Consider the following 26,829-nt stretch of genomic DNA (forward strand, 5'->3'; position numbering starts at 1 on the left):
AGGAAAGGGATGATGATGGCATATTTAAAAGAGAACGGTACAGTACCTGAGGAGAGTTTCCACTGGGAGTATTTGATGTCCTGAAATGGGAAGAGTATTATTCCTCAGTTCCTCACTTGGTGAGCACAAAATCTAAACAGGAAAATAATCTAAATAGTATAAATATACTTGCAAACCTAATTAATGGCCAAAATTTATCTATAGAGCTGTTTAGAACCTTCTTTTCTGCAAAACATATGAAATACTGTAATTTGACAGACCTGGAGTGAGTGACAACATAAGTCTGTTTTTAAGTACATTTCTACTATTTAGATTATTTTCCTGCTTAGATTTTGTGAGGAGCTGAGGAATAGTACTCTTCCCATTTCAGGAAATCAAACACTCCCAGCAGGATTAGATAGAGCAGCCAGTTACAGAGTAAGGATATCTCTACCCTGCCCCAACAATGTACCTTAGCCCCCAACCATTAATGCCACTGTGAAATGTGACATTTCCTTTCATGTCCCATATCAACAATCCTGTACGAATACTGAGACCAATTTTAACTGAACCCACCAGGTGGCAACAGGTGAATGATTAAAGTTGTGAAAATCAACTTAATGCCTCATTGTCACCAGTACTTTGCCGACTGCAATTTTAACTCTGGAGCCAATTGGATCAGAAACACACTCATCAGCAGAAATATGAGCGGGCCTAGTGAAATGATTCAAATCGCAGTCCAATTACATCATTTGAACCCCAACACGATTTTAATTGGTGGGGGCGGTGAGAAGTCCTGTCCAGTGGTAAACCGCTGAATAAAACTTGGCCGCATTGACTTCACAAGCTGACATGACTGGAAGCTGAATTTAAAGGGGCATTCAGCAGCAGGTACCTAGGTCTTTAGGATCTGTTTGCTATTTTAAGTAGTGAATTTCCAAGCCAGTTCTGAGCTTCCAGTTTGTGTCGCTTTTATTTGTACAGGGTGTTGGTGAGACCACTGAGCACAGTTTTGGTCTCCTTATTTAAGGAGGGATATTCTTGCATTGGAGGCAAATCAGAGAAGATGCACCAAGTTGATTCCTGAGATGAAGGGGTTGCCTTATGAGGAAAGGTTGAGCAGGTTGGGCCTATACTCATTGGACTTTAGAAGAATGACAGGTGATCTTATTGAAAGATATAAGGTTCTGAGGGGACTTGAATGGGTAGATGCTGAGAGGATGTTTCCCCTCATGGGGATTCTAGAACTAGGGAGCACAGTTTCAAAATAAGGGGTCACCCATTTAAGATGGAGATGAGGAAAAATTTCTTCTCTTAGAGGGTCATTAATCTTTGGAATTCTCTTCGCCAGAGAGCAGTGTAGACTGGGTCATTGAATATAGTCAAGGTTGAGCTAGACATATTTTTGATGTACAAGGAAGTCAAGGGTTAGTGGGGGCAGGCAGGCAAGTGGAGTTAAGGCCACAATCAGATCAGCCATGATCTTACCGAATGGCGGAGCAGGCTCGAGGGGCCGAATGGCATACTCCCGCTCATTTCTTACGTTAGGTTTCCCTTATCTACCCTCGTTATGCACGCAGTTTATCACGGCTGCTGTCTTTTGCTTCACTCCATTGGATGGATGAACAGTTGGAGGAAGAAGAGCAGCAGCAACATTGTGAAGCAGGAAAATCCGCAGGCTGGCCCCTTTAGAAGACAGCAAGTGAGGGGTCACTTTTAGAAGGGCTTACTCAGCCCACAGGCCTGTTTCCTAGGGCGGAAGATGAGTTTTAAGCTCACTCTGTTATCTATCACCCAGAGGTAAATTCGGAGCTTAAATGAAAATGAGATTTCCCGAGTGCCAGATGAGAGACAGTTTGAACTCTGGGCTCACACCCACACGCACTGGATTGAGACTGCCATTTTTTATTTCATATGAGACCCATACACACAGTAAATAGAACAAATTTTCCTTCCATCCATCTGTGCTGGCTTTGAATCTGGGTCCTTGACGTGAAACACCAATGGCTAACTCACTGCACAATCCAGTTTCTCGGTGAAATCCTAAACCTTTGGTCTTCTGCTAACAATACAGGTGAAAGCTAAGTGTTACAAATATTGTCTGCATTATTTATTGATGGTATTTATTTTCCAATGAAATTTACAGAATTTTATTTTTAAATGCATTTACGGAGGATAGCAAGCAATGGTGTTCAAACAGCAATAATTGCATTAGGAATTCAGATGTCATCATGCACAGATTGATCCTAAAGTGGTTTCTATCCTTCAGGGTATAATTTGTCTCAGACTGTTTCTTTTTTTCAATTCATTCTCTGCATATGGCTATCCCTTGCAAGACCAGCATTTATTGCCCATCCCTATTGCCCTTGAGAAGGTGGTGGTGAGCTGCCTTCTTTGGACTGCTGCAGTTAGGCAAGTGGGGAATATTCCATCGCAGTCCTGACTTGTGCCAGGATCAGTCTCATGGCTCTTGCCTCCTCCACCACCAGGGCTTGAATATCTCCCGATACCTCAGTACAAAAAGCCTATTATTATAAATCTGATTTGCTTTCTTTATTGTGAGACATAAAGAGAATGGTGTGTTGTTCTATTGTAGACTTCTGTGATGAATTCAGCACATTGGCAGTCTCCCAGAGCTTTCTCTGTGTTCCTGGATTAATATTATTTTGTTAGGAATCATTTTATTATTATGTACGTAGCAATGTTCCCTCTAAGCCATACGAGTGCACAGTGAGCAGCAATCTGGAATGTATCATGCAGGGAACAAACAGGCCTCGCACAAGCAGCATTCCCTTTCAGACGTGTACATGCGCATCCACGTAGCAATCTTGAAGGGACCGCGCAGTGGAACAAATGGGTCATGCACAGCAATGGGAAATTAAAGGGAACATTGGTTTACAGTACTTACAAAGACATGAAAGAGAGGTGTGTTTCCTCCAAAGAGGTTATATGAGGAGCTGCTTATTTCTCTTATATTTCAATTTTATGAGAAAGCACCCCCCCTCCCCCAATGCTTTCTTTTCTTGTTAAAATCTTGGGATGTAGGCATTGCTGATAAGGTAGTCCATTTATTGCCCATCTTTAATTGCCCTTGAGAAGTAGGTTGTACACTTTCTTCTTGAACCACTGCTGTTTGTGTGGCGAAAGTGCTCCTACAATGCTGTTAGGTATCTTAGTTATGAATTTGACTCAGCAACAGTGGGGGAACAGCAATATATGTCCAACTCACGATGGTATGTGACTTTGAGATGATGATCCCATGCCCTTGTCTTTCTAGGTGGTGGAGGTTGTGAATTGAGAGAGATTGACAAAGAAACCTGTAGATAGTATACACTATAGCCACAGTATGCCAATGGAGGAAGTGAATATTTAAGCTCATGGATGAGATGCTGATCAAGTAGACTACTTTGCCTAGATAATATCAAACTTCTTTGGGATTCCAATACAGCTCATGGAATTTGACATCAATTTGGGCCAGCTGTGACATTAACGGCAGCCCCCAAATAGGTCCTGGGGGTGGGCGAAAATGGGAGGAGACGGGCAAATATGAATAAGCTGAGGCCTGCAGTATGCTATGGAGCCAGCGAGACCACTCCTGCTCCTCCTGGATCCACATTAAGGTAAGTTAACATTCAGAAACTTATCTTTGTATTGGTGGCCTCCAGCAGTTTCTTCATTCAGAAGAACTTAAAGATGTTTTGAGCTATTGTCTGAGATGCCTATATATTGTCTGAGCCAATATGGTGTTATTCAGGCACGGGACACAGCCTCACGAAAGTGGTGCTATTTCAGTTCTGCACCTGAAAAATGGATGTGATAGGGCCCAATTCCATCCCACAAACTCTGAAACTAACAACCAGAAACAATGGTCTTATGGGGTGGCAAAGCTGCACAACACGCTGTATTGTAATGCACAAAGTCAGAGAGTGGGGATCACTGGATCACATGTTTAGCTGTCTCCTCACAGTGATTTACCCACCTGGGCCATCCTAGGGAAGCACTGATTGGAAGGACAGGAGACTAAATCTGAAGAGTTGTCACTGTGAGCTGACAAACACATCCCAAACAGCTGGTTATTGAGTGATATTGGCAAAGATCTTCGAGCAGCCTGTGATGACATGACTCAGGTAGTTCCCAGACAAATTAGGAGGAAAATAATAATACCTTACAAAAAACAGAACTTTTTTTTTGCAGAATTTGCTCCATGCTGGGATTCTAAATTCACAGAGAGTAAGAGATCAGATTCATCATTATGAATATATCACACTGCTCAAATCAGTTTTGAAGATTTGGAAGAGGGGAAACAGGTATATATTAAAGGTTCCAAATAAACAAAATCTTTGTGAAGATTAATAATTAAACTTTAGGTATAAATTCAGGTAAAAATGTTTTTAGCTGTAAAATTTCAGTGACTGGCTGCTTTCTGTCCTGATAAAAATCAAGTCCCGTGATCAACTCCACATCCCTCACTCGTGCGGTGTGAGTCCAGATTCGCTGTTCAACCCATTGCGATTCCTCTTTGCCATCCTGCCAAAGAACACAGGATTCATTATCTACTAAGTAATAACTTTCACCTTTTTTCTGTTAAGATTATTAACATTCTTGTAATAAATCTTCTGCATTGTTAGATAAAATTAAGAGACTTCCTACTTACTGCTTACAGTTCAAAAAACATACTGGTTCACATCATTTTTATTGTTATGAAAATGCTTCCCTTTTTTATATTTGATACTTTTGAGGACTTGTGCTTTAAAAGTGAAAAGATTCCATGGATGTGCCTTTTAACAAGTTCACTGAAAGGACACTTGAGATGCTGTTTGAAAACAACCTTTGCTGGAAACCATGTGCTTTAGGTTCAATAAACAAAAGAACCTGGGTGACCTGGGGAAGATGTTTACAGAGAAGTGACATGTCAAGATTTATGTGTGGTCAGGAGGTTCTGAACTGCTGTTTGCGGTTTGGATATTGTTTTCCAGTTCAGTTGACGTGTGAACTATTTTAAAGATAGTTGGAGATCAACTTGACAAGGAAAAAACATGCAGCTCACCTATTTCTCTACCTCTTAGAAGAAACCTTGCAAAGATCCAGTGTGGGGGAGCTAAAATTCCTGATGCTGCATCTCTCCTGAGAAGCTGGAAAAACCTGCCAGATTATTTTTCTTTTTTCTTCAAGTATTAGCTAGATTTAGCCAAAGTATTCTTTTTTGTAACAGACCTCGGCAGACAGAATTTCTGTATTTTTGCCAGTGTGTGTATGAGTGTGTGTGGGGAATTTAAAAAGGGAACCTCCATATTTCAATTTGTGTGTTAATGCTTTATTTCATTGCTGGATAAGTCCTGTTTTATAATAAACTGATAAATTTGTTGTTTATTAAAGAAATCTGGTTGGCGTATTTTAATCTGTGACAAAGATTAGAGTATATGATTGACCGCATCTGTAACTGGGTAAACATTTAAATATATGTTGTGACCCATGGAGGAGTGAAACTAAATAAGACAGTGCACTCCTCCTGCTTCAGTCGTGACATTATACATACATGTCTTTAAGTAGTAAATCGATAAAATTAAAAGTCTTGTATGTAGTGTGCATTCACATTGTTTCCCTCATATAGATGTCCCCTCTTTTGGGGTTTTGAGCTTACGTTGTGCACTTGGGTCTTCCCTGAATGAAGAGGCTCAACCAGATAGCAGAGACCACAGGCTGAATTTTATCAGCGCTTTGAAGTTGGCGCCTTCCGACATGGAAGCAATGCTGCAGACACCCCATGATATTACGCGCAGGGGGTCATTTAAATGGAGAGGGCGGAGTGGCAGCCCCCGATGATGTAGAGGAGGCAGCTGCCGTGTTCCTGGCAACGTCCGGTGCCATCGTGCAGGCGTGGCGCCATTTTTAAAGGGCTTCAAGCCCTTAGAGGAAATTTAAATGCTTAAAGGAAGCGGTTCTTTAAAAATTTAAATAAAGATTTGTCCACACCTGCAATCTCCTCTCTCACCCACCCTCCCAATGCAGAAACAGTTTTTTGGCCTATCCCCCCCAAAAAGAGTGAGTTCTCACTCACAACCTTTCTCCCTGAACTTTATTCCCTTTGACCCTAACCTCCTCCCACTATCCCCACAGCCAATGAAAAAGGTTTTCCGCGCTCCTGCCCCACTCCCGCCCTAATAATCTCAGTCTTCCCCCTACCTACCAGTGTCTCACTTCGGAACACCGTATGGAGTTCCGAACGCGCGCGAGTTACAGTCGGTAGCCGTAAAATCGGTATGTGATGGCTGCCGTGACCAGGTAAGCTTATTTGCTTGTTTATTACACTCATTCAAATATTTAAATGAAGGCCCTAACTCAAAGCGTCATGGGTCGTGGCAGGGCAGTCCTGCAAGTATTTTACGGGCCTCCCCGCCACGATCAGGGAACAGGGAAAAAATAAACAAATAGATGCATTCTTAAGAAATACACCAAACCCACCATCGAAGGTAGAGGAAAACAATTATAATGTGACTGATAAACTATCCTTCCCCATTCTTCTCGACCTGTCTGCAGCATTTGACACTGTTGACCACACCAACTTTCTTCAATGTCTCTCCTCCATCATCCAGCTGGGTGGGACTGCCCTTGCTTGGTTCCATTTTTACTTATGTAATGTAGACAGAGAATCACCTGCAATAGCTCCACTTCCCACTCTTCTGTAGTGCCCCAAAGATCCATCCTTGACCCCTCATATTTCTCATCTACGTGCTGCCCCTTGGCGATATCGTTTGAAAACGTGTTCGTTTTCATATTTATGCTGGCACATCCAATTCTGACTCATCATAACCTCTCTCAACTCCTCCACTCTCTCTAAGTTGTCAGACTGCATGTTCTATATCCAGTACTGGATGAGCAGAAATTTCCCCCAGCTAAATATTGAGAAGACATTGTCTTCAGTCCCAACCACAAACTCTGTTCCATAGCCACTGTCTCCATTCCCTCTCCCTGGCAACTGTCTGAGGCTGAACCAGACTGTTTGCAATCTTACTGTTATACATGACCCCAAGATGAGCTCCAAACCACAAATCAGCAGCATCACTAAGACCACCTATTTCCACCTCTGTGACACAGCCTGATTCACCACCATCACCCCAACCCCTCCTCCCCGCCCCAGCTCATTTACTGCTGAAACCCTGATCCATGCCTTTGTTACCTCTAGACTTCACTAGTGCAATGCACTCCTGGAAGCCCTCCCAGGTTCTATCCACCATAAACAAAGTCATCTTAAACTCTAATGCCCGTGCTCTAACTCGCATCAAGTTCCGATCATCCATCACCCTGTGTTCACTGACATACATTACCTTTTGGTCAAATAATGCCTTAATTTTAAATTTTTCATCCTTGTTTTCAAATCCCTCCATAGCGTCACTCCTCCCTATCTCTGTAATCTCCTTCAGCCCTACAACCCTCCAAGATATCTGCACTCCTCCAATTCTAGTCCACTGAGCAGACGCGATTTTAATTGCTCCACCATTGGCGGCCATGCCTTCAGCTGCTGAGGCCCTAAACTCTGGAATTCTCTACCTAAACCTCTCCACCTCTCCATCTCTCTTCCCTCCTTTAAGACAGTCCTTAATACCTACCTCTTTGACCAAAGTTTTGGTTATCTGCTGTAATATCACCTTATACGGCTTAGTGTCACATTTTATTTGGATAACACTCTGATGAAGCACCTTGGGACATTTTACTATATTATAGGTGATAAATAAATGCAAGTTGTGTTTGTAGTGTGAATAACAGAATAAGATTTTGAGAGGGAAAGGACTAAAAGGTTTGCTGGCATTTTAAAAAAAGTGTTGCAAAGTGAAGTGGTTACAAAATTTCTCCATGGGTTCTGCCAATTTCCTGCCAGACAACCTCTGTGGAATTTCAGGAAAATATGTTCATGGTCTTTTTATATACAGAAGAGAATTTTCAATATAGAATTAATGGTCGAGCACTTTCTAGAAGGGTGGTGGGCACAGATTTAATAACTTTAGAAGGGAATTGGATAAATCAGGGAGGGGGAAATATTTGCAAGGGTGTGAGGAAAGGGCTGGGGAGTGGGATTAATTGGACAGCTCTTTCAAAGAGCTGGTACAGGCAGGATGGGACAAATGACCTGTATCATTCAATGATTCTCTGATATTTCTGCATTCTTCTGAACAAATATTCTGTCCACTATTTGTATTTGCAAGATTCTTGACAACAAACATATTCATTTTTTTGCAAGTCACAAAATCCTTCTGCATTAAAGGGACGCTCTCTTCATGAAAATGTGTTTCATAAGACATTTTTGTTTGTTTACAAAGAAAATGGAATGATATAAATATATACTGAAGTGCAATATTTTAGTTTAAAAATTCAGGTTGAGTTCTGGATTGGAATTTGGGGTAGAATGTGGTAGAGTATGGCTACCCGACCCGAACCCGACGACATGTGTTGGGTTCGGGTCGGCTCGGGTTGCATTTCCAGGTCCGGCATTTGGGCTCAGGTCAGGTTGGGCCAGGTCGGACACATTCTATCACCACTTAAGGTATGTGGCTCCAATGTTAATGTACTTTTTGGACTTGAAAGGTAGTTTTGTTACAGTATTTTTAAGCTTGTGCAGGTAAGCAACAAAGTGAAAAACTGAAGGTAGGTTAACTGATGGTCGGGTCGGGCACGGGAAAAAGTGAAAGGACTCGGGCTGGGTCGGGCTCGGGGTCGGATGTGGTTCTGTCGGGCTCGGGTTGGGTTTCATTTGCAGACGTGAGTCGGCCTTTAGAATGTAGCTCAGTTGTGTATCCACCTCGTTGAAACTAAACAGGGATAACCAATCAGGAGAGGGATGTCTCCACCTCCACATATCCTTGCAGCAGTTTTGGGGAAGTGGTGGGTGGGATGTGCATGTTTGGGTCATTCCAGGCTACCTCAGAAATCTTCGCAGATGTGCCTGCCGAAGGCCCAAAACAGGATCAAGAACGATTTGGAGACTGTCTAGGCTTGAAGCTAGCAAGTTGGAAATGTATCAAGGTCTGTACGCTTTTATAAAGCTGTGAATTTTTCGTCAACATAGATAAGGAGAAATTCACTGTTGATTCATGAACAGAAATTTTTCTGCTTTCTGCAAAATCTGCAAGTACAATTACAGGTCCCAGATTATCTATCGAACTAAGAAAAATACATAGTTCCATGTCTATAATTAGCTCCCCCTGATGATCTTCAGCAGTCATCTGAATGGATCGGATTCCTGACCCTGAAATAGCAATCATGTGCCAGCAGCAGAGGTGTCAATCAATGTTACTTACATTCCTCTTACAGAAAAAAGCTTAAAATAAAGCCTATGTAAATAAACCCATTGAAACTCCACCCCCTTGTCATTACCTGTTCCTTCATTACTTTCTGCATGTATTTTTGGAGGTAAGAAACCTGCAACCTCTGGTGTTTTAGACCATTATAAATATGAGCTTGCACAGCGGCAATACTTCCAACAATTGAAGCATTATGTAGATAAATGAATAAATTTATTGATAGATTTCATATATTACGCACTCTTGCCAGAACTGTTCTGTTTTACTTACTGGGCAGCTCTCGCTGTTATCTGGCCTGTGTGGTAGAATAAAGGACCTTGCAATCAGTGAGCCTTCACAATGCTGAAGAGTCTGTGTGGTATTCTTGCAGTTGGTAAGGACTATATAGTAGTGAGTTGGGATGGGGATCGCTGTGTCCTTGACATGCCTAGAGAAATAACATGCAAAGTAACCGAAAAAAATTCAACATTTATCATTAGGAGTACAGAAAAATAAATTTTAGGACTAAAGAATAAAATTAAAACATTTCTTGAAAATAAGCAACAGTTCAGTATTTTATAGCTATAATCTTGAGAGTTTGGCCCAACTGACAGCATTTGTTACCTGTCCATTAGACCATCAGTGAGCAAGCCACACAAGAATGGGCTGAATTTTATGCACCCTCTGCAGAAGAGTTCAGAGACAGGGGGGCCCAATAAAATTGCGACGGGCAGCAGGGGAGGGGGAGGGCCTGTCGCCTCACTGTCATAATGCAATTTTGTCAGGGGCGGGATAGACCGAAGACGGCCTTCCTGCCCAGAGGCCAATTAAGTGGTTGGTAATAGACCACTTAAGGGCCTCTTCCTGCCGTCGCTGGTATTTAACTAGCAGCAGCGGGGTGGGGCAGGTGCCACCATCACGAGGGGAGGTTGCCCAGTAAAATGAGGCGACTTCCCTGCGGGCTTGGGGATGGGGTCCCTCCTCCGTGGGCAATCTGTGGCCCATGAAGGGCCCTTGCCGGGAAAAACTTCACCTCCCTGAACTTCCCCTCCCCCTGCACTAAACGTCGACCATACCATCCCACCCTTGCCAGGGTTGTCAGTCTGGCCCCGGCAACCCTTCCTCACTCATCTTGGTTCGGGTTCCAGTGCTGGGCCTGGGTCCAGGGCCTCTTGTAGTACTGGCAGTGGCCACTACTCCTGGTGGCGCTGCTGATACTACTCAGCTGCCGGCCCTGTGATTGGCCGGCAACTCTTGGAGGCGGGATCCCCATCCTTAAGGGGACGGGGATCACGGTGACGGGCACTTAAGAGCCTGAGCGCTGGTAGATCGCGCTGATGGGTGGGTGGGGGCTCACCCATCTAGCTTGACGCTAGGAGCCCCGTTGGTGCAATAAAATCCAGCCTGATGTTTCCTGAGCCTGTATACTTCAGTGGCATCAAGATTGAATGTCACCAACAGACGCATTTATGTCAGGACTGTGGATTTTCAGGCCCACATAAATTTCTTCTGATTTGAAATGGGACACTGTTTCCAATCACTGTGCCATCACCTGAGAATTTATTTTTTGTTCCTGCCAGAGACTTAAAGTCTTGAAATGAAATAATACACTGTTCTTGGAAATATCTACTTGTCTATGATCACTGGTTTAGGACTGACTGGCCGCCTCCTGTTGCAGCCCCTTTATGGAGGAATCCTTATTTTATTAGATTCGTAGCCAATAATATTCCATAACTGAGTGAAAACTGAAATCATCTGTGTGAAGGCTAACATGAACGAGGGTTCCTTAAATTAGTTCCATCAGATATTTCAGCAATTCAAGTTGCCCCAAAAGCAATTTTACAAGCTCGCGGCTTTTAAAATAATGAAGGGATGAGGGCTGAATAAAGTTTGGAACATGCTACCAGATTATGCAAGAAGTGTGGATTTGCTGCAAGCGTTCAAAAGGGAGCTAGACAAGTTCCTGGTTAAAATCACGGTGTAAAAAGATTTATATGTGGTATTGAGTGATGTGTTTTATGGTCACATTAGTCTCCTGGTCCTCATTATGGTCGCCGTTAGGGGTCAGAGAGGAATCCCCAAGTTTTTTATTCTGGATTCTTATCTTTTTTTGTCTTTCTGGAAATTACATGGCTGCTGGTGAATAGGGACATTGGGGAACATGATGCTCAGTGATACCATGGGACAATCTCGATGAACCAGCTGGTCTTTTCTTGTCCATCATTTAGTGTAATTTTCCAGGATTCCATTTCTTTCCTGGGATCAGGGAACACAAGCGAGATCTATGCTGGTAGGTGCTATCTGTGTCCTAAGATGATGCCGAGCATGCATTTTTCATTTGAGTTTCTTATTTTTATTTTTCCCCCATCTTTGCTATTTCTCTTTTGATTCTGCCTGATAGATTGATTAGAAAGGGGAATTGCAGGGGTGTAAAAGAGGTTCATTGAACATCTGAATCATATTTTCTGATATTAATGTCTCACATATCGGGCCGGAGGTCAGCTTGTGCTCTTATTGTTGACTATTTCTTATAGCAGTGCAAAGTATTTATTTTTGCAAAAATTAAGATGCATCAAAAGTAGAATCAGGTCATCATTAAATGCATGGACAACTGCATAATGCCAAAGCATAGGAAAATCTTTGGTAAGCACACAGAACTTTGCTGTAAAAGCTGTTAATCATAAAACAAAGAAAATAAAACCCTGCATTTATATAGCACCTTTCACAACACCCAAAGTGCTTTACAACCAATGAAGTACTTTTGAAGTCATTGTTGTAATGTAGGAAACACTGCAATTTGCAAGGTCCCACAAACAGCAATGTGCTAATGATCTGATAATTTGTTTTCGTAATGTTGATTGCGGGATAAATATTGGTCAAGAAGCTGGGGCGATCTCCTCTGCTCTTCTTCGTAACAGTACCAGGGGATCTTTTACGTCCACCTGAGATAGCAAATGGAACTTCAGTTTAACATTTCATCCAAAAAGACAGCAATCTTTTAGGCCACTGGAGTGTCAGCCTAGATGTTTATACTCACATCTCTGGAACCCACAACCTTCTGACTCAGAGGCAAGAGTGCTACCACGGATATCATAATTTCCATGTTCCACAATGAAAACATTCTAGTAACTGAGTGACTAATTGTTATTCCAGAATGAATTCCATTTACACATCCAAACTAAAAGATTTTAAAGTTAGTTATTATAATATATTTTAAAAATATTCTTGCACTATGTTAAATAAATGCAATATATAATGGTAATGCTGAGCAAGAATATATAGTATCAGGACTTTCACGCAGTGTGGTAAACCTCCCTATAAATTGGCTTGCTTCTTCATGATATTTTATTTATGCTATTAGCCAATGACAGATCAAAACTGAGTTTTGTTTTCCAGCAAACTAAATAAAATACAAAATAAATGTGTTTTGCTTACTTTTGAATTTGCTCAAGAGTATCGAAGTGTCCATCATAATTATAGTCAAACACTGGTCCACTCATTACATTGATGCCATTTATCTGTGCAGCATCCCTCGGCAGCAAAATGTTGTGGAAGTATTGCCATATCTCTGTGAAGCAATTAGCCAGATGGAACTTGGTAATTTTGCAATTTAATGAAGGACAAGATCTGTTAAAAATTTCATTTCTATAAATGTCCATAACACTTCTCTTACATCCCATGATAAAAAAAGGCTTGTATCTTGCTGATTGTTTTCTAAGCCGTAATTTTCTATTTATTTCAGTTAACTGCTTCTTGCAATCCCTGAAATAGTCAAATCAGGTATCTCCATTAGCTTTTAGGATCATGTATTTTGATCTTGTGTAAACCCAAATTTTGTGTTTTTAAATTATTCAAATTTTTTGACAGCAGAAAATTTAAAAGTAGTATTATTGTTTATAATTTCCAGCAATATAATTTTGTGGTGCATTTTGAGGTTGTCTATAAAGTCAATGCAATACCAATAAACCTACAATTATAAAAATATTAAAAGTAACATCCTCCCACACATAATCAGTCAGTTATAGAACTGAAAGTCTTCCCAAGTTATCTCCAGCAGGCTCAGTCTTGCCAACCTCTTGGACATCAAACTTAATGTTGCTCTAGCTACATATCACCCTGGGATGCATTTGTGTTGATGAGCTTGAATTTTCTTTCGCATTGATTCCCATTGGTGAATTGGTATGGGTAAAGTAGCATAGTGTTAATGGTCCTAGACTCACGAGTTCAAATTCTACCATGGAAAGTTATGAAATTAAATTTGGTAACTTGTAGGCTCGCACCAAGGGGAAAGCAAATGACCACCAAATCTAGCAGATTATTGTAAAATTCTAATTAGCCCATTAATGTTTTTCAGGAAAGGGAAGTGCAGCCCCTCGACTCTTAATACTCTCCGGGCAGCTAGGATGGGCAATGCTAGGATGTTGCTCATCTCCCAACAGCAAATCAAAATATGGTACAGCATTTCCTTAGATTTCTGGTAATGAAAAAAGATCTGAAGAAGCTGTGCTGACTGCCTTCTGCTGGTAAACTGGGCTGCTTTGGTGTTTCTGGCACTCACACGGAAATGTGACTTAAGTACTAACAACCTTTGTGGTGCCTCCATTCATCTTGTAGGAAATTGGCGGCTTAGTCACATTTGTTTCCTGTATTGGATTTTGGATTCTGATGTTGAGTAAATCACACTCATTGGGCTGGATTTTAAGAAGCCCTTGACGTCGTGATCCGTGGCGGGGAGGGCTTGAAGATGGCTCCGGATGAGGCCCACCACAGACCTTGATGCCGGCAGGGCCCGGCCCGATCCTTCCAGCAGCGGCAAGGCTCTGTGGCGGCCACCCCAACCGCTGGACAACTGCACCACAATTAATATATTCAAATTAATTAAATTAATATGTTTACATATACTTACCTCAGATCTTGAGGGCCCGCCGCGATCTGCGGCACGGCGGTGGGCATTCCTCTGCTTTCAAATCCCCATCTGGGGAAACTAGGCACGACACTGGTGGGGAGGGGGGAGGAGGTAAGTGTATCAGTGTGGCGGGGGGGGTGGGGTGTTCAAATAAACATCACAGGTGGAAGGGATAGTGGGAAGGGTTGTACTTTAAACTTTGTGCCATTTGGTGGGGGGATGTTCAAGGTAAGTGCTTTTTTGGGGGGAAAGAGCAAATAGGTAAAGTAATTGTTATTGGGGGGTGGGAAAGGGGCATTGGAACTTTATTTATTTAATTTTTGGGGATATTTCTTTAAAAATTTAAATATCCCGGCAGGGTTGGCTGTCCTTTAAAAATGGCATCAGCGCCTGCGCACAGCCCACCCCCTCCACGAGATTGGGGGGAGTGGGCCGCCCCTGTATTTAAATGAGCCACCATGCTTGAGATTGCACCAGCTCCTTGACTTGTGGCCCGCATGGGCGGGCTACCATTTTTTGAGCTTGCCACCAAGATCGGCAGTGGGCTCATAAAATCCAGCCCATTGACTTCACTGGTCTATGGCTGGCTTGTACCACCTCCAGGGACAAGAAGTGAGTTTTATTCACAGACTTCCAGACAGAGTTACAATATTCCATCACTAGACTGCAAATTCTGTGCAAGATTCCAGTTATTGGAGCCTACAAATAAATGCATTGCTTGGTATGATAATGAATCATGCAAATTGCTCCTTTATGCTGAATTAATTCATGCCAGACAAGGCAGCAGTGGGAGCACTATAAATTGGCCTTATTGTCTCTGGGTCAAGGAGGCGAAAACACCAACCAGGATTTTCACTTGTGATCACTATTTAGAAACTGCATGTATATGGATGTCAGATGTGGACAGGCTTAACTATGAAGCTTCACTTAGTTCAATAAACTGCTAACACTTACTGTCTAAGATTGTATAGCAAGAATAAACACTTAGATGAGGTAATGGAAGCTGCTGCATCAGCCCAAAATATTAAGCCTCGTCATGCCATGCAAACCCACGTTTCCCAAATTTGGTAAGAAGACAATTATCTTTCACTTCCAAAACACAATTCATCTCCACTCTTACCCCTCGCTCTCTCTGTCATGGAAGTCCTAATCCATATTTTAATCACCTAAAGCTTTCCAATAACATAATCCCATTGGCACCTTTCAAAGGTGCTGCTCCTTGATACTCTGTTCACTCCAGATTTTTTTTTTATATTTCCAAAATATACTTTATTCTTAAAAATCTGTAAAAATTACATTCCCAAACAGTTTAAAACAGCATCAAGTCAAAAAATACAAACAGTGCAAAGGTGATCAGTTTCCTTCTATACAATTTTGAGTTGCCTCACAACCCTTCCATTTCATTGTCATGCCATATACATTTTTACATTTACAGCACAAAAAATTTTCCCGATACAGTTCAAGGGGTTTCCCATGAATCCAGCCCCTCAGTTCAGCTTGGTGGGGGGGGACCTTACACTGTGGTCTTTCCCCATTGAGCCTTTGCTGTGGCTGCCCCAAGCTTTAGTGCGTCCCTCAGCACGTAGTCCTGGACCTTGGAATGTGCCAGTCTGCAACATTCGGTCATGGATAACTCTTTGCGCTGGAAGACCAGCAAGTTTCGGGCAGACCAAAGGGCGTCTTTCACCGAATTGATAGTCCTCCAGCAGCAGTTGATGTTTGTCTTGGTGTGCGTCCCTGGGAACAGACGTAGAGCACAGACTCCTGTGTTACAGAGCTGCTTGGCTTGAACCTCGACAAAAACCACTGCATCTCTTTCCACACCTGCTTTGCAAAGACACATTCCAGGAGGAGGTGGGCAACCGTCTCTTCCCCACCACAGCCACCACGGGGGCATTGTGCAGAGGGGGCGAGACTTCGGGCGTGCATGAAGGATCTGACGGGGAGGGCCCTTCTCACCACCAGCCAAGCTACATCTTGGTGCTTGTTTGAAAGTTCTGGTGATGAGGCATTCCGCCAAATGACTTTGGCGGTCTGCTCGGGGAACCATCCGACAGGATTCCCCCATCTCCTTTTCCCGTAGGGCCTTGAGGACATTCCGTGCAGACCACTGCCCGATGGACCGGTGGTCAAAGGTGTTTTCCCGCAGAAACTGCTCCACGAAGGATAGGTGGTACGGCACGGTCCAACTGCATGGAGCGTTCCGCGGCAATGTGACCAGGCCCATCCTTCGCAACACCGGGGACAGATAGAACCTCAGCACGTAGTGACACTTGGAGTTTGCGTACTGGAGATTTACACACAGCTTGATGCAGCCGCACACGAAGGTGGTCATCAGAATGAGGACCACGTTGGGTACATTTTTCCCGCCCTTGTCCAGAGATTTGAACATGGTGTCCCTCCGGACCCGGTCCAACTCCAGATGTACTTAGAGAAGCCACTGTTTGTGTTCTGCACAATTCTAATCTCATTGGCTAAGCTATTTTCTAATAGTATTCATCCTATCCTTACACTTACATCTATCGACCACTGAAACTGAAGATCTAGATTGATATACTCCTTTTTGCCCTTATTCCTTCCTTTTGTTGCTAACATCGATTTCCTCTTCCTTTTTTTGTGTTTCTCACACAGTGGTATAAATTAACTTTGTAATTCCTGCACTGTGTATTTAAAAGTATACCAGTTCTCCTCCAAGCTTTGTCTTTCTAACAATCTATTTCAGCCCAGACCTGTTTGACTATTCCAAAAGCAAAATACCGTAGATGTTGGAAATCTGAAATAAAAACAGAAAATGCTGAAATACTCATAGGCCTGGCAACGTCTATGGAGAGAGAAACAGAGTTAATGTTTCAGTTCAATGACCTCTCATCAAGGTGATTATTTAAATTTCAATGTGCTTGCAACATGTTTCAATTCTATGCTGTCTGTTTCTTGATCTTTATATGTCCCTCCCCCCATCATACTAGTTTAAATCCTCCTCAATTGTTCTATTTACCATCTCCACCATTAGTATATTGGTTTATGTGTGGTTCAGGTGAAGAGCCTTTCAGTTATATAACATCCTGCTGTCTCAGAACTCATTCCAAAACCCCAAAAATCTAAACCATGCAATCTCACACAACTGCTGCTCCCCACTGCCAGCATTGCACAACATATCAAATATTTCATTACAGTTAAACCTTGTCTCCACCACAAACATTGAGAAATAAAGCAGCATACATCTGTGTTTAATTACGTGTTTCACAAGTCAGTGAAACGTATTTCACCAACATTACAGGGCCTTGCATTACAAAGCTTTTAGTCACCTGGATCCACATTAGTTCATCTGAAAAGACTTATAGGAAAATACAGCAGCCAATTTGTCCACAAAAAGCAATGAAATAAATGACCAGCTAAATATTGGCCAGGATACCAGGGAAATTTCCCTCTCTTCTTCAAATAGTGCCATGAGATCTTTTATGTTCACCTGAGAGGCAGACATAGCCTCATTTTAACATCTTATCTGTAAGACTGCACCTCCAAACATGTGCACACCCTCAGCACAGCACTTGAGTGTCAGGGTGGATGATGTGCTCAAATCTTTGGCACAGGGCTTGAACTGTCAATGAACCATCAACCGTCTGGCTAAAAGTGGTAAGTGTTGCCACTGAGCCAAAGCTGAGGCCTAAATATAGCCCGGGAATTAACACCTCTGTTAAAACAGTAATTTGAGGAGTTTCATAAATGAATATGTTAGGTGTCCATATTCATAGAAAGTTTAAGGCACAGAAAGAGGCCACTTGGCCCATCATGTCTGTGCCGGCCGCAAAACGATCCAGCTATTCTGATCCCACCTTCCAGCATTTCCTCCGTAGTCCTGCAGCTTACTGCTCTTGAGGTGCATATCCAGACTCCTTTTGAATGAGTTGAGGGTCTCTGCCTCAACTACCCTTTCAGGCAGGGAGTTCCAGACTATCACCACCCTCTTGTGAAAAGGTTTTTCCTCATCTCCCCTCTAATTTTTTTACCAATCACTTTAAATCTATACCCCCTTGTCACTGACCTCTCTGCTAAGGTGAATAGCCCCTTCACCTCCACTCTATCCAGGCCCATCAAAATTTTGTACATTTCAATCAGATCTCCCCTCCGCCTTCTCTGTTCCAAGGAGAACAACCCTAGCCTATCCAATCTTTCCTCATAGCTGCATTTTTCCAGTCCTGGCAACATCCTCGTAAATCTCCCCTGTACCCTCTCTAGTGCAATTACATCCTTTCTGTAATGAGGTGACCAGAACTGCACACAGTACTCAAGTTGTGGCCTAACCAATGATTTATACAGTTCCAGCATAACCTCCCTGCCCTTGTATTCTATACCTCGGCTAATAAAGGAAAGGATTCCCTATGCCTTCTTAATCATCTTCTCCATCTGCCCTGCTACCTTCAGGGATCTGTGGACATTCACTCCAAGGTCCCTTACTTCCTCTACACCTCTCAGTATTTTCCCATTAATCATGTATTCCTTTGCCTTGTTTGACCTCCCCAAATGCATGACCTCACACTTCGCCAAGTTGAATTCCATTTGCCACTTTTCTGCCCATCTGACCAGACCATCAATATCTTCCTGCAGCCTACAGCTATCCTCCTGGCTATCTACCACGTGACCAATCTTTGTGATGTCCACAAACTTCTTAATCATGCCCCTACATTTACATCCAAAATGTTAATATACACCACAAAAAGCAGGGGACCCAGTACTGAGCCCTGCGGAACACCACAGGAAACAGTCCTCCAGTCGCTAAAACAGCCATCAACAACTACCCTTTGTTTCCTGCCACTGAGCCAATTTTGTATCCACCTTGCTGCATTTCCCTGGATCCCATGGGTTTTTAATCTTTTAACCAGTCTGCTATGTTGGACCGTGTCAAAAGCCTTGATAAAATCCATGTGGACCACATAAACTGCACTACCCTCATCTATCTTCCCTGTTACTTCTTCAAAAGATTCGATCAAGTTGGTCAAATAAGATCTTCCCTTAACAAATCCATGCTGACTATCCTTGATTAACCTGTGCCTTTCTAAGTGACAGTTTATCCTGTCTCTCAGAATACATTCCAATAATTTGCCCACTACTGAGGTTAGACTGACTGGCCTGTAATTATTTGGTCTATCCTTCGCTCCCTTTTTAAACAAAGGTACAAAGTTAGCAATTCTCCAATCCTCCGGCACCACACCTGTATTCAGTGAGGACTGGAAAATGATGGTCAGACCTTCTGCTATATCCTCTCTTGCTTCTTTTAACAGCCTAGGAGACATGTCATCTGGCCCTGGTGATTTATCAACTTTCAAGGATGCTAATCCAATTAATACTTCCTCTTTCCCTATGTTTATCACATCCAATACTTCACACTCTTCCTCCTTAACTACAATATCTGCATCATCCCCCTCTTTTGTGAAGACAGACACAAAGTATTCATTAAGAAACATACCAATATCTTACGCTCCTACACATAGGTTACCTTTTTGGTCTTTTATGGGCCCTACTCTCTCCTTAGTTAACCTCTTACTCTAAATGTACTGATAAAACATCTTTGGGTTCGCCTTGATTTTGCTTGCCAATATTCTTTCATGCCCTCTCTTTGCTTTCCCAATTTCCTTTTTGATTTCACCCCTCCACTTTCTATACTCCTCTTGGCTTTCTGTAATATTAAGTTCTCGGTGTCGGACATAAGCTTTCTTTTTCTGCCTTATCTTACCCTGTAGCTCCTTGACATTGTAATGCTTAAGATGATTTACAAGCTGTAATTCATTGAACTGCAAATGTGCCTCTGCCGGTATCCTGCACAAACTTGCATATTGTAATCTTTATTCTAGTTAAGAGATCAATGTTGTTTTTGTCTCAGTACATTTTCTTCATTGATTTACCTTGTAATTCAGAAATCCCACATTTTGAGAATTAAAGCTGGCTTGCAGTTTGTATCACACTGGACTTTTCAAAATTACAGTACTGTACATTAATGAGATAGTTTAGCATATTCAGTAAGATGTTAAACTCATGGAATTGGGTAGTGAATGAGTTATCACTTGCTACAATTAAAATCCTTATAATAAAAGTACTGGTCAGGATTTTCTGTTCAAGTGGAGTACATCAGGAAATCCTTAGGAGCCACTTTGCAGGCTCTCTATGCACCCATCCCCACTCCCCAAGCATTCCATTAAACTCCCCATCTCCTGTTTGGCAGCCGCAGAGGCAACTGGCTATTGTGCACCTGGTCAGGGCAATCAAATGTAACTCAAAGTACTTCTATAATATATATTCTATGACATTTTGTATATAGTCTTGCAGTTCATTGAAATTCTTTATGGTCACCTCGCCCAGTGCATTTGAAAGCTCTCTCATCCATTAGAAAAACAGGGAGCCCCGTATACTTCCTTTTTATTTCATATTTCCAGCATCCACAGTATTTTGCTTTTTTTCCTATATCTAGATGAGTGTCGCTCCAAAAAATCATCCTAATTGGAAAAACTATCGGCTGGATTTTACAGCTCCCCCGACATCAGGGGTCGTGTTGTGGAGGGGGGGTGCGCGTCCAGAAAATGCCTCCGGGAGAGGCCCGCCACAGGCCTCAATGCCGGGGAAGCCCGGCTCGATATTGCCGGTGGCAGTGAGGCCTCGTGGCGGTTCCCTGCTGCAAATTTCTGAATATTTTTTAAAAGGCAAATAAATGAATTAACTAATTACCCGCTCCCGCCATCTGTTCTGTTCCAATATTGGTGCCATTGGCTGGTAATCCCATGCCTTCAGATCTCCGTTTGGAGATCTGAGGTGGATCACTGGTGGGGAGCGGGGAGCAGGTAAGTTTCTCTGTGTGGGAGCAGGGGGAATGGCGTCAGAGTAATTTAATTGGTCTGGGGATGGTGGGAAGGGGTAAAGTTTAAGGTTTATGAACTTTGTGGGGGGTGGGGGTGGGGGGGGGGGGGGGGGAAGGTCAAGTGCACCAGATAAGTGTTTTGGGGGTCTGGAGAGGTCTGGCACTTAATTTTATGGTTATTGAGGGGGGGGGGCGGGTTGGTGGGAGAGGGTCTGGATCAAGTAATTTAATTTTTTAATAACAATATCCCTTTAAATTTTAAATTGCAATGTAGGGCTCAAAGCCCTTTAAAAATGGCATCGGCGCCTGTGGCAGTGGCACCGGACACCATTGCCAGAGACGGACTGCCTGCCCCCTTCATGTCATTGGCTGAGGTGGGGGCGTGTGGGGGGCGGGGGTCTGCCCTGGCCATTTAAATGAGCCACCGCGTTTAATATCACGGTGGCTCCACTGTTTAAGGCCGCCAAAGCCGGCGGCAATGTAAAATCCAGCCTAATCCTTTGTAACATTTCAAGCGTGTAAATCAAAGTTCTCTACAGCCATTTAACCATTAGTGCACCACTACCACTGTGACCACATCACACACTGATATTCTCACTTGGACATGCTTCTCTCCATCTCTTCCCTTCTCCTCCTCCTTCTGCCCATTGTCCTATTTCCTCTTACCCCCACCCCATCTCCTACACTCTTCCAACAGGTTATACCATCCACTGTTTCCCTCCCCACATTAAAGAATAAATTTTAAAAGAGAAGCAGAAGAGAAAAGAGACACAGAAGCAAAAAAAGAGAGACAGAGGAACAGTAACACCATTGCATCAGAGACAGGTATTCTTTGATTTCCAGTGTGTCCTGCCACAGCAGATTACCAAATTTCATATGTATTCTTCTTCTTTCTTCTTTTGGGCCTCCTTATCTCGAGAGACAATGGATACGCGCCTGGAGGTGGTCAGTGGTTTGTGAAGCAGCGCCTGGAGTGGCTATAAAGGCCAATTCTGGAGTGACAGGCTCTTCCACAGGTGCTGCAGAGAAATTTGTTTGTTGGGGCTGTTGCACAGTAGGCTCTCCCCTTGCGCCTCTGTCTTTTTTCCTGCCAACTACTAAGTCTCTTCGACTCGCCACAATTTAGCCCTGTCTTTATGGCTGCCCGCCAGCTCTGGCGAATGCTGGCAACTGACTCCCACGACTTGTGATCAATGTCACACGATTTCATGTCGCGTTTGCAGACGTCTTTATAACGGAGACATGGACGGCCGGTGGGTCTGATACCAGTGGCGAGCTCGCTGTACAATGTGTCTTTGGGGATCCTGCCATCTTCCATGCGGCTCACATGGCCAAGCCATCTCAAGCGCCGCTGACTCAGTAGTGTGTATAAGCTGGGGGTGTTGGCCGCTTCAAGGACTTCTGTGTTGGAGATATAGTCCTGCCACCTGATGCCAAGTATTCTCCGAAGGCAGCGAAGATGGAATGAATTGAGACGTCGCTCTTGGCTGGCATACGTTGTCCAGGCCTCGCTGCCGTAGAGCAAGGTACTGAGGACACAGGCCTGATACACTCGGACTTTTGTGTTCCGTGTCAGTGCGCCATTTTCCCACACTCTCTTGGCCAGTCTGGACATAGCAGTGGAAGCCTTACCCATGCGCTTGTTGATTTCTGCATCTAGAGACAGGTTACTGGTGATAGTTGAGCCTAGGTAGGTGAACTCTTGAACCACTTCCAGAGCGTCGTCGCCAATATTGATGGATGGAGCATTTCTGACATCCTGCCCCATGATGTTCGTTTTCTTGAGGCTGATGGTTAGGCCAAATTCATTGCAGGCAGACGCAAACCTGTCGATGAGACTCTGCAGGCATTCTTCAGTGTGAGATGTTAAAGCAGCATCGTCAGCAAAGAGGAGTTCTCTGATGAGGACTTTCCGTACTTTGGACTTCGCTCTTAGACGGGCAAGGTTGAACAACCTGCCCCCTGATCTTGTGTGGAGGAAAATTCCTTCTTCAGAGGATTTGAACGCATGTGAAAGCAGCAGGGAGAAGAAAATCCCAAAAAGTGTGGGTGCGAGAACACAGCCCTGTTTCACACCACTCAGGATAGGAAAGGGCTCTGATGAGGAGCCACCATGTTGAATTGTGCCTTTCATATTGTCATGGAATGAGGTGATGATACTTAGTAGCTTTGGTGGACATCCGATCTTTTCTAGTAGTCTGAAGAGACCACGTCTGCTGACGAGGTCAAAGGCTTTGGTGAGATCAATGAAAGCAATGTAGAGGGGCATCTGTTGTTCACGGCATTTCTCCTGTATCTGACGAAGGGAGAACAGCATGTCAATAGTCGATCTCTCTGCACGAAAGCCACACTGTGCCTCAGGGTAGACGCGCTCGGCCAGCTTCTGGAGCCTGTTCAGAGCGACTCGAGCAAAGACTTTCCCCACTATGCTGAGCAGGGAGATTCCACGGTAGTTGTTGCAGTCACCGCGGTCACCTTTGTTTTTATAGAGGGTGATGATGTTGGCATCGCGCATGTCCTGGGGTACTGCTCCCTCGTCCCAGCACAGGCATAGCAGTTCATGTAGTGCTGAGAGTATAGCAGGCTTGGCACTCTTGATTATTTCAGGGGTAATGCTGTCCTTCCCAGGGGCTTTTCCGCTGGCTAGGGAATCAATGGCATCACTGAGTTCCGATTTGGTTGGCTGTATGTCCAGCTCATCCATGACTGGTAGAGGCTGGGCTGCATTGAGGGCAGTCTCAGTGACAGCATTCTCCCTGGAGTACAGTTCTAGGTAGTGCTCAACCCAGCGGTCCATCTGTTTGCGTTGGTCAGTGATTATGTCCCCCGATTTAGATTTGAGGGGGGTGATCTTCTTGATGGTTGGCCCAAGAGCTCTCTTCATGCCATCATACATTCCTCTGATGTTTCCGGTGTCTGAGGCCAGCTGAATATGACTGCATAGGTGTTGCCAGTAGTCGTTTGCGCAACGCCTAGCCGTTCTTTGTGCAGTACTTCTGGCTGCTTTAAGTGCTGCGGATGTTAAATCGCTGGGGGCTTTCTTGTAGTTCAAAAGTGCAATGCGCTTAGCGGCTATGACAGGTTCCAGCTCTTCATTATGAGATTGAAACCAGTCTGCATTTCTCTTCGCACTTTTGCCGTAGGTGGTCAAAGCTGACTCATAGATGGCGTTTCTGATGTGGGCCCACTTGGTCTCAGCATCCCCTGTGGGAGTGTTTTGAAGGGCTGTTACAAGTGAATTTAGAAATTTTTGTAACAGCTGTGGGTGAGAAATTCTGCTCGTGTTGATGCGCGGGTGGCCCTTCTGCTTGGAATGATGCAACTTCTTTGGTCTGAGTCTAACCTTGCTGCACACCAGGGAGTGGTCGGTGTCGCAGTCCGCACTGTGGAAGCTGCGTGTGATTTGAACACTGTTTAAGGCGGCTCGCCTTGTGACAATGAGGCCTAGCTGGTGCCAACGACGTGATCTTGGGTGCCTCCATGAAACCTGGTGACAGGGTTTAGTGTGAAAGAACGAGTTGGTGATGCAGAGGTTATGATAGGTACACAACTCAAGCAGTCTCTGCCCGTTCTCATTCATCCTTCCAACGCCATAGCGCCCAAGGCAGGAGGGCCATGAGTCATGGTCGGCCCCAACCCTGGCATTAAAGTCCCCCAGCAGGAATAGGTGTTCGGTGTTGGGGATGCTGCTAATGATGTTATGGAGTTGTTCATAGAACTGGTCTTTAGCTTCAGGTGCGGAACAGAGTGTTGGAGCATAGATGCTGAGTAGGTGTACTGGACCAGAGGTGGTGAGCAGTCGGATGGACAGTATGCGTTCCGAGCCATTTGAGGGAGGCTCTATCATGCTGAGCAAGGAGTTTCTGATGGCGAAGCCCACTCCATGCTGTCTTGGTTCTTCAGGATCCCTGCCCTGCCAGAAGAAGGTGTAGTCTTGCTCTGCTAGAGAGCCACTCGCGGGGAGGCGAGTCTCCTGAAGTGCTGCAATGTCCACATTGAGTCTACTGAGCTCGTTGTTAATGATGGCGGTCTTCCGAGAATCGTTGATTTGTGTAAGGTCTTCCGACAGGCCAGGACACATAGTTCTGACGTTCCAGCTTGCAAAGCGAAGGGCTGGTACCTTCTTTCCTTTTTTCATGTTGTTTGGTGCGGTGTATCAGTCCACCTTTCGGGCAATGACCCTGAGCTCCAAGCACCCATTGAAGCAGGCAGACTGTGGCGGGACAGAACCTTATTGACCGGGGGCTGCCCGGTTTGAGGCGGGCGGTAGCTGTCCAGTGAGGTGCAATGACCTCTCCCACCGACAAAGGCAACCCGTGGCGCCCAGTTTCTACGCCAATTTATCTGGACTTATAACCCGTAACTGCTGCCTTCCGTGTTGTTTCAGTCGCTGTGAGGCAACTATGGAGTGACCTCTCCATGGCGCATGCCTGGGCAAATTTATGGAGGTTGAGAGTTGCCCAGTCGTCAAAACCCCCCTCTCGGCCTTTCTGGTGGGGTCCAAAGGAGTGCAGGACACGACATTTGGCACCAGTATGGCTGCAGGAACTGCCGGAAACATGCCAAAGGTGACATGTGCATATATTTATATATATATATATATATATATACATCTTTATGTATGTGTGTGTGTGTATAATTGCCTGGAGTTTCCTGTTGTTTGTTTTTACCAGCACAATTCACCTAAAATCGGCCAAACCAGCATAAACAATTGAGGAATTTTAAGCCTATGTTATGTCAAGTGTAAAGCGATTTTCCTTGATCTTTAATGTTGATTTGAAAAAATTGTGCTGGAAACCTGCCCTGCCCATGGAATTAGCCATGCCCCAGATCAGATTAATAAGCATGGCAAGTTTCCACCAATTGTGCCCATTCAAGGCGGTTCTTCAAATTGAGCTTTTTTTTTTAAGTGCAAAAGCATTAGTAGACAACTTTTTAAAAATACTTAAATTTTACAAAATATTTAATTTACCAAGAAACAGATTAAAGTTCACCAATGAAACTGGTATAGTTTTTTAACATCATTTTCAGTTTTTTTATCAGGTCACTCACAGTTAGTGTATGGACACATATTATAAATTCTTATTTTTTGTGATAACACATTTTCAGCTGTATTATAAATGCACCAGGCTACCAATCTTAAATACATCAAGGAATATGTTTAATGCAGGAAAAGAATAAACAATTACATTCCATGACTCTACCTGATTATGCCGCTTTCCGAAGATTTTACATTTTTGATTATGTATATGATTTTGAACGGAAACCTGAACCATAGTTTCATTTCAGAAAAACGGAGCAATTTTCAGCCAGATTGCACCCAACTTGGTAACTCTACCACAATATATGTATGTACAATACACCTACATTTAATTTTAATACATTCCATTCTTAGTTGCTTAATTCAAATTTTCTGATAACTCATTTTTAGCATTAAATTTCCACTTTACTGTATTGTTTTCAGTGCTGAATTGAAATTATTTGATAATTTAATTTTTAGAAGTGCAAAAATCCCAATGACCAGGAACATACTTTATATAGCATACTTCAAACATTTAGTTATTTAGTAAAGAGACAAATTACACAGGAAATAATTGCATATTAATCTTACTTACTTTTGAATGCCTGATACATCGGCACAATGTTGCTGGTAATTAATGCATCGTATTGGTCAGTTTCTGTTTTATTCAGATCTGGAAAAAGATCATTATGTATTAATTAAAGAAAAAGAATGTTCTAATATGAACGACTGTGAACGTGAATCCTTTCCATCCCCTTGTATAAAACATTCGAAGCATATGGCAAAAAATAGTTTTGTTTTG

At 43.4% G+C, this 26,829-nt stretch overlaps 1 protein-coding gene across 2 annotated transcripts in view; it reads right to left on the bottom strand.

Annotated features, from left to right (window-relative positions):
• Window positions 1-2,085: 2,085 nt before the first annotated feature.
• LOC137358745 (ectonucleotide pyrophosphatase/phosphodiesterase family member 3-like) overlaps window positions 2,086-26,829 on the bottom strand; it is a 164,303-nt gene continuing 139,559 nt past the window's right edge. For both annotated transcript variants that reach the window (XM_068025043.1, XM_068025044.1), the window contains 4 exons: window positions 26,623-26,700; window positions 12,690-12,822; window positions 9,546-9,702; window positions 2,086-4,506 (listed from right to left, as the gene is read on the bottom strand). In XM_068025043.1, the coding sequence (XP_067881144.1) occupies window positions 4,336-4,506; window positions 9,546-9,702; window positions 12,690-12,822; window positions 26,623-26,700 (539 nt within the window). In that variant the 3' untranslated portion in view covers window positions 2,086-4,335. The remainder of the gene's footprint in view (window positions 4,507-9,545; window positions 9,703-12,689; window positions 12,823-26,622; window positions 26,701-26,829) is intronic.

The sequence above is a fragment of the Heterodontus francisci genome, chromosome 3 (assembly GCF_036365525.1).
Source record: "Heterodontus francisci isolate sHetFra1 chromosome 3, sHetFra1.hap1, whole genome shotgun sequence".
In the NCBI taxonomy this organism is placed as follows: domain Eukaryota; kingdom Metazoa; phylum Chordata; class Chondrichthyes; order Heterodontiformes; family Heterodontidae; genus Heterodontus; species Heterodontus francisci.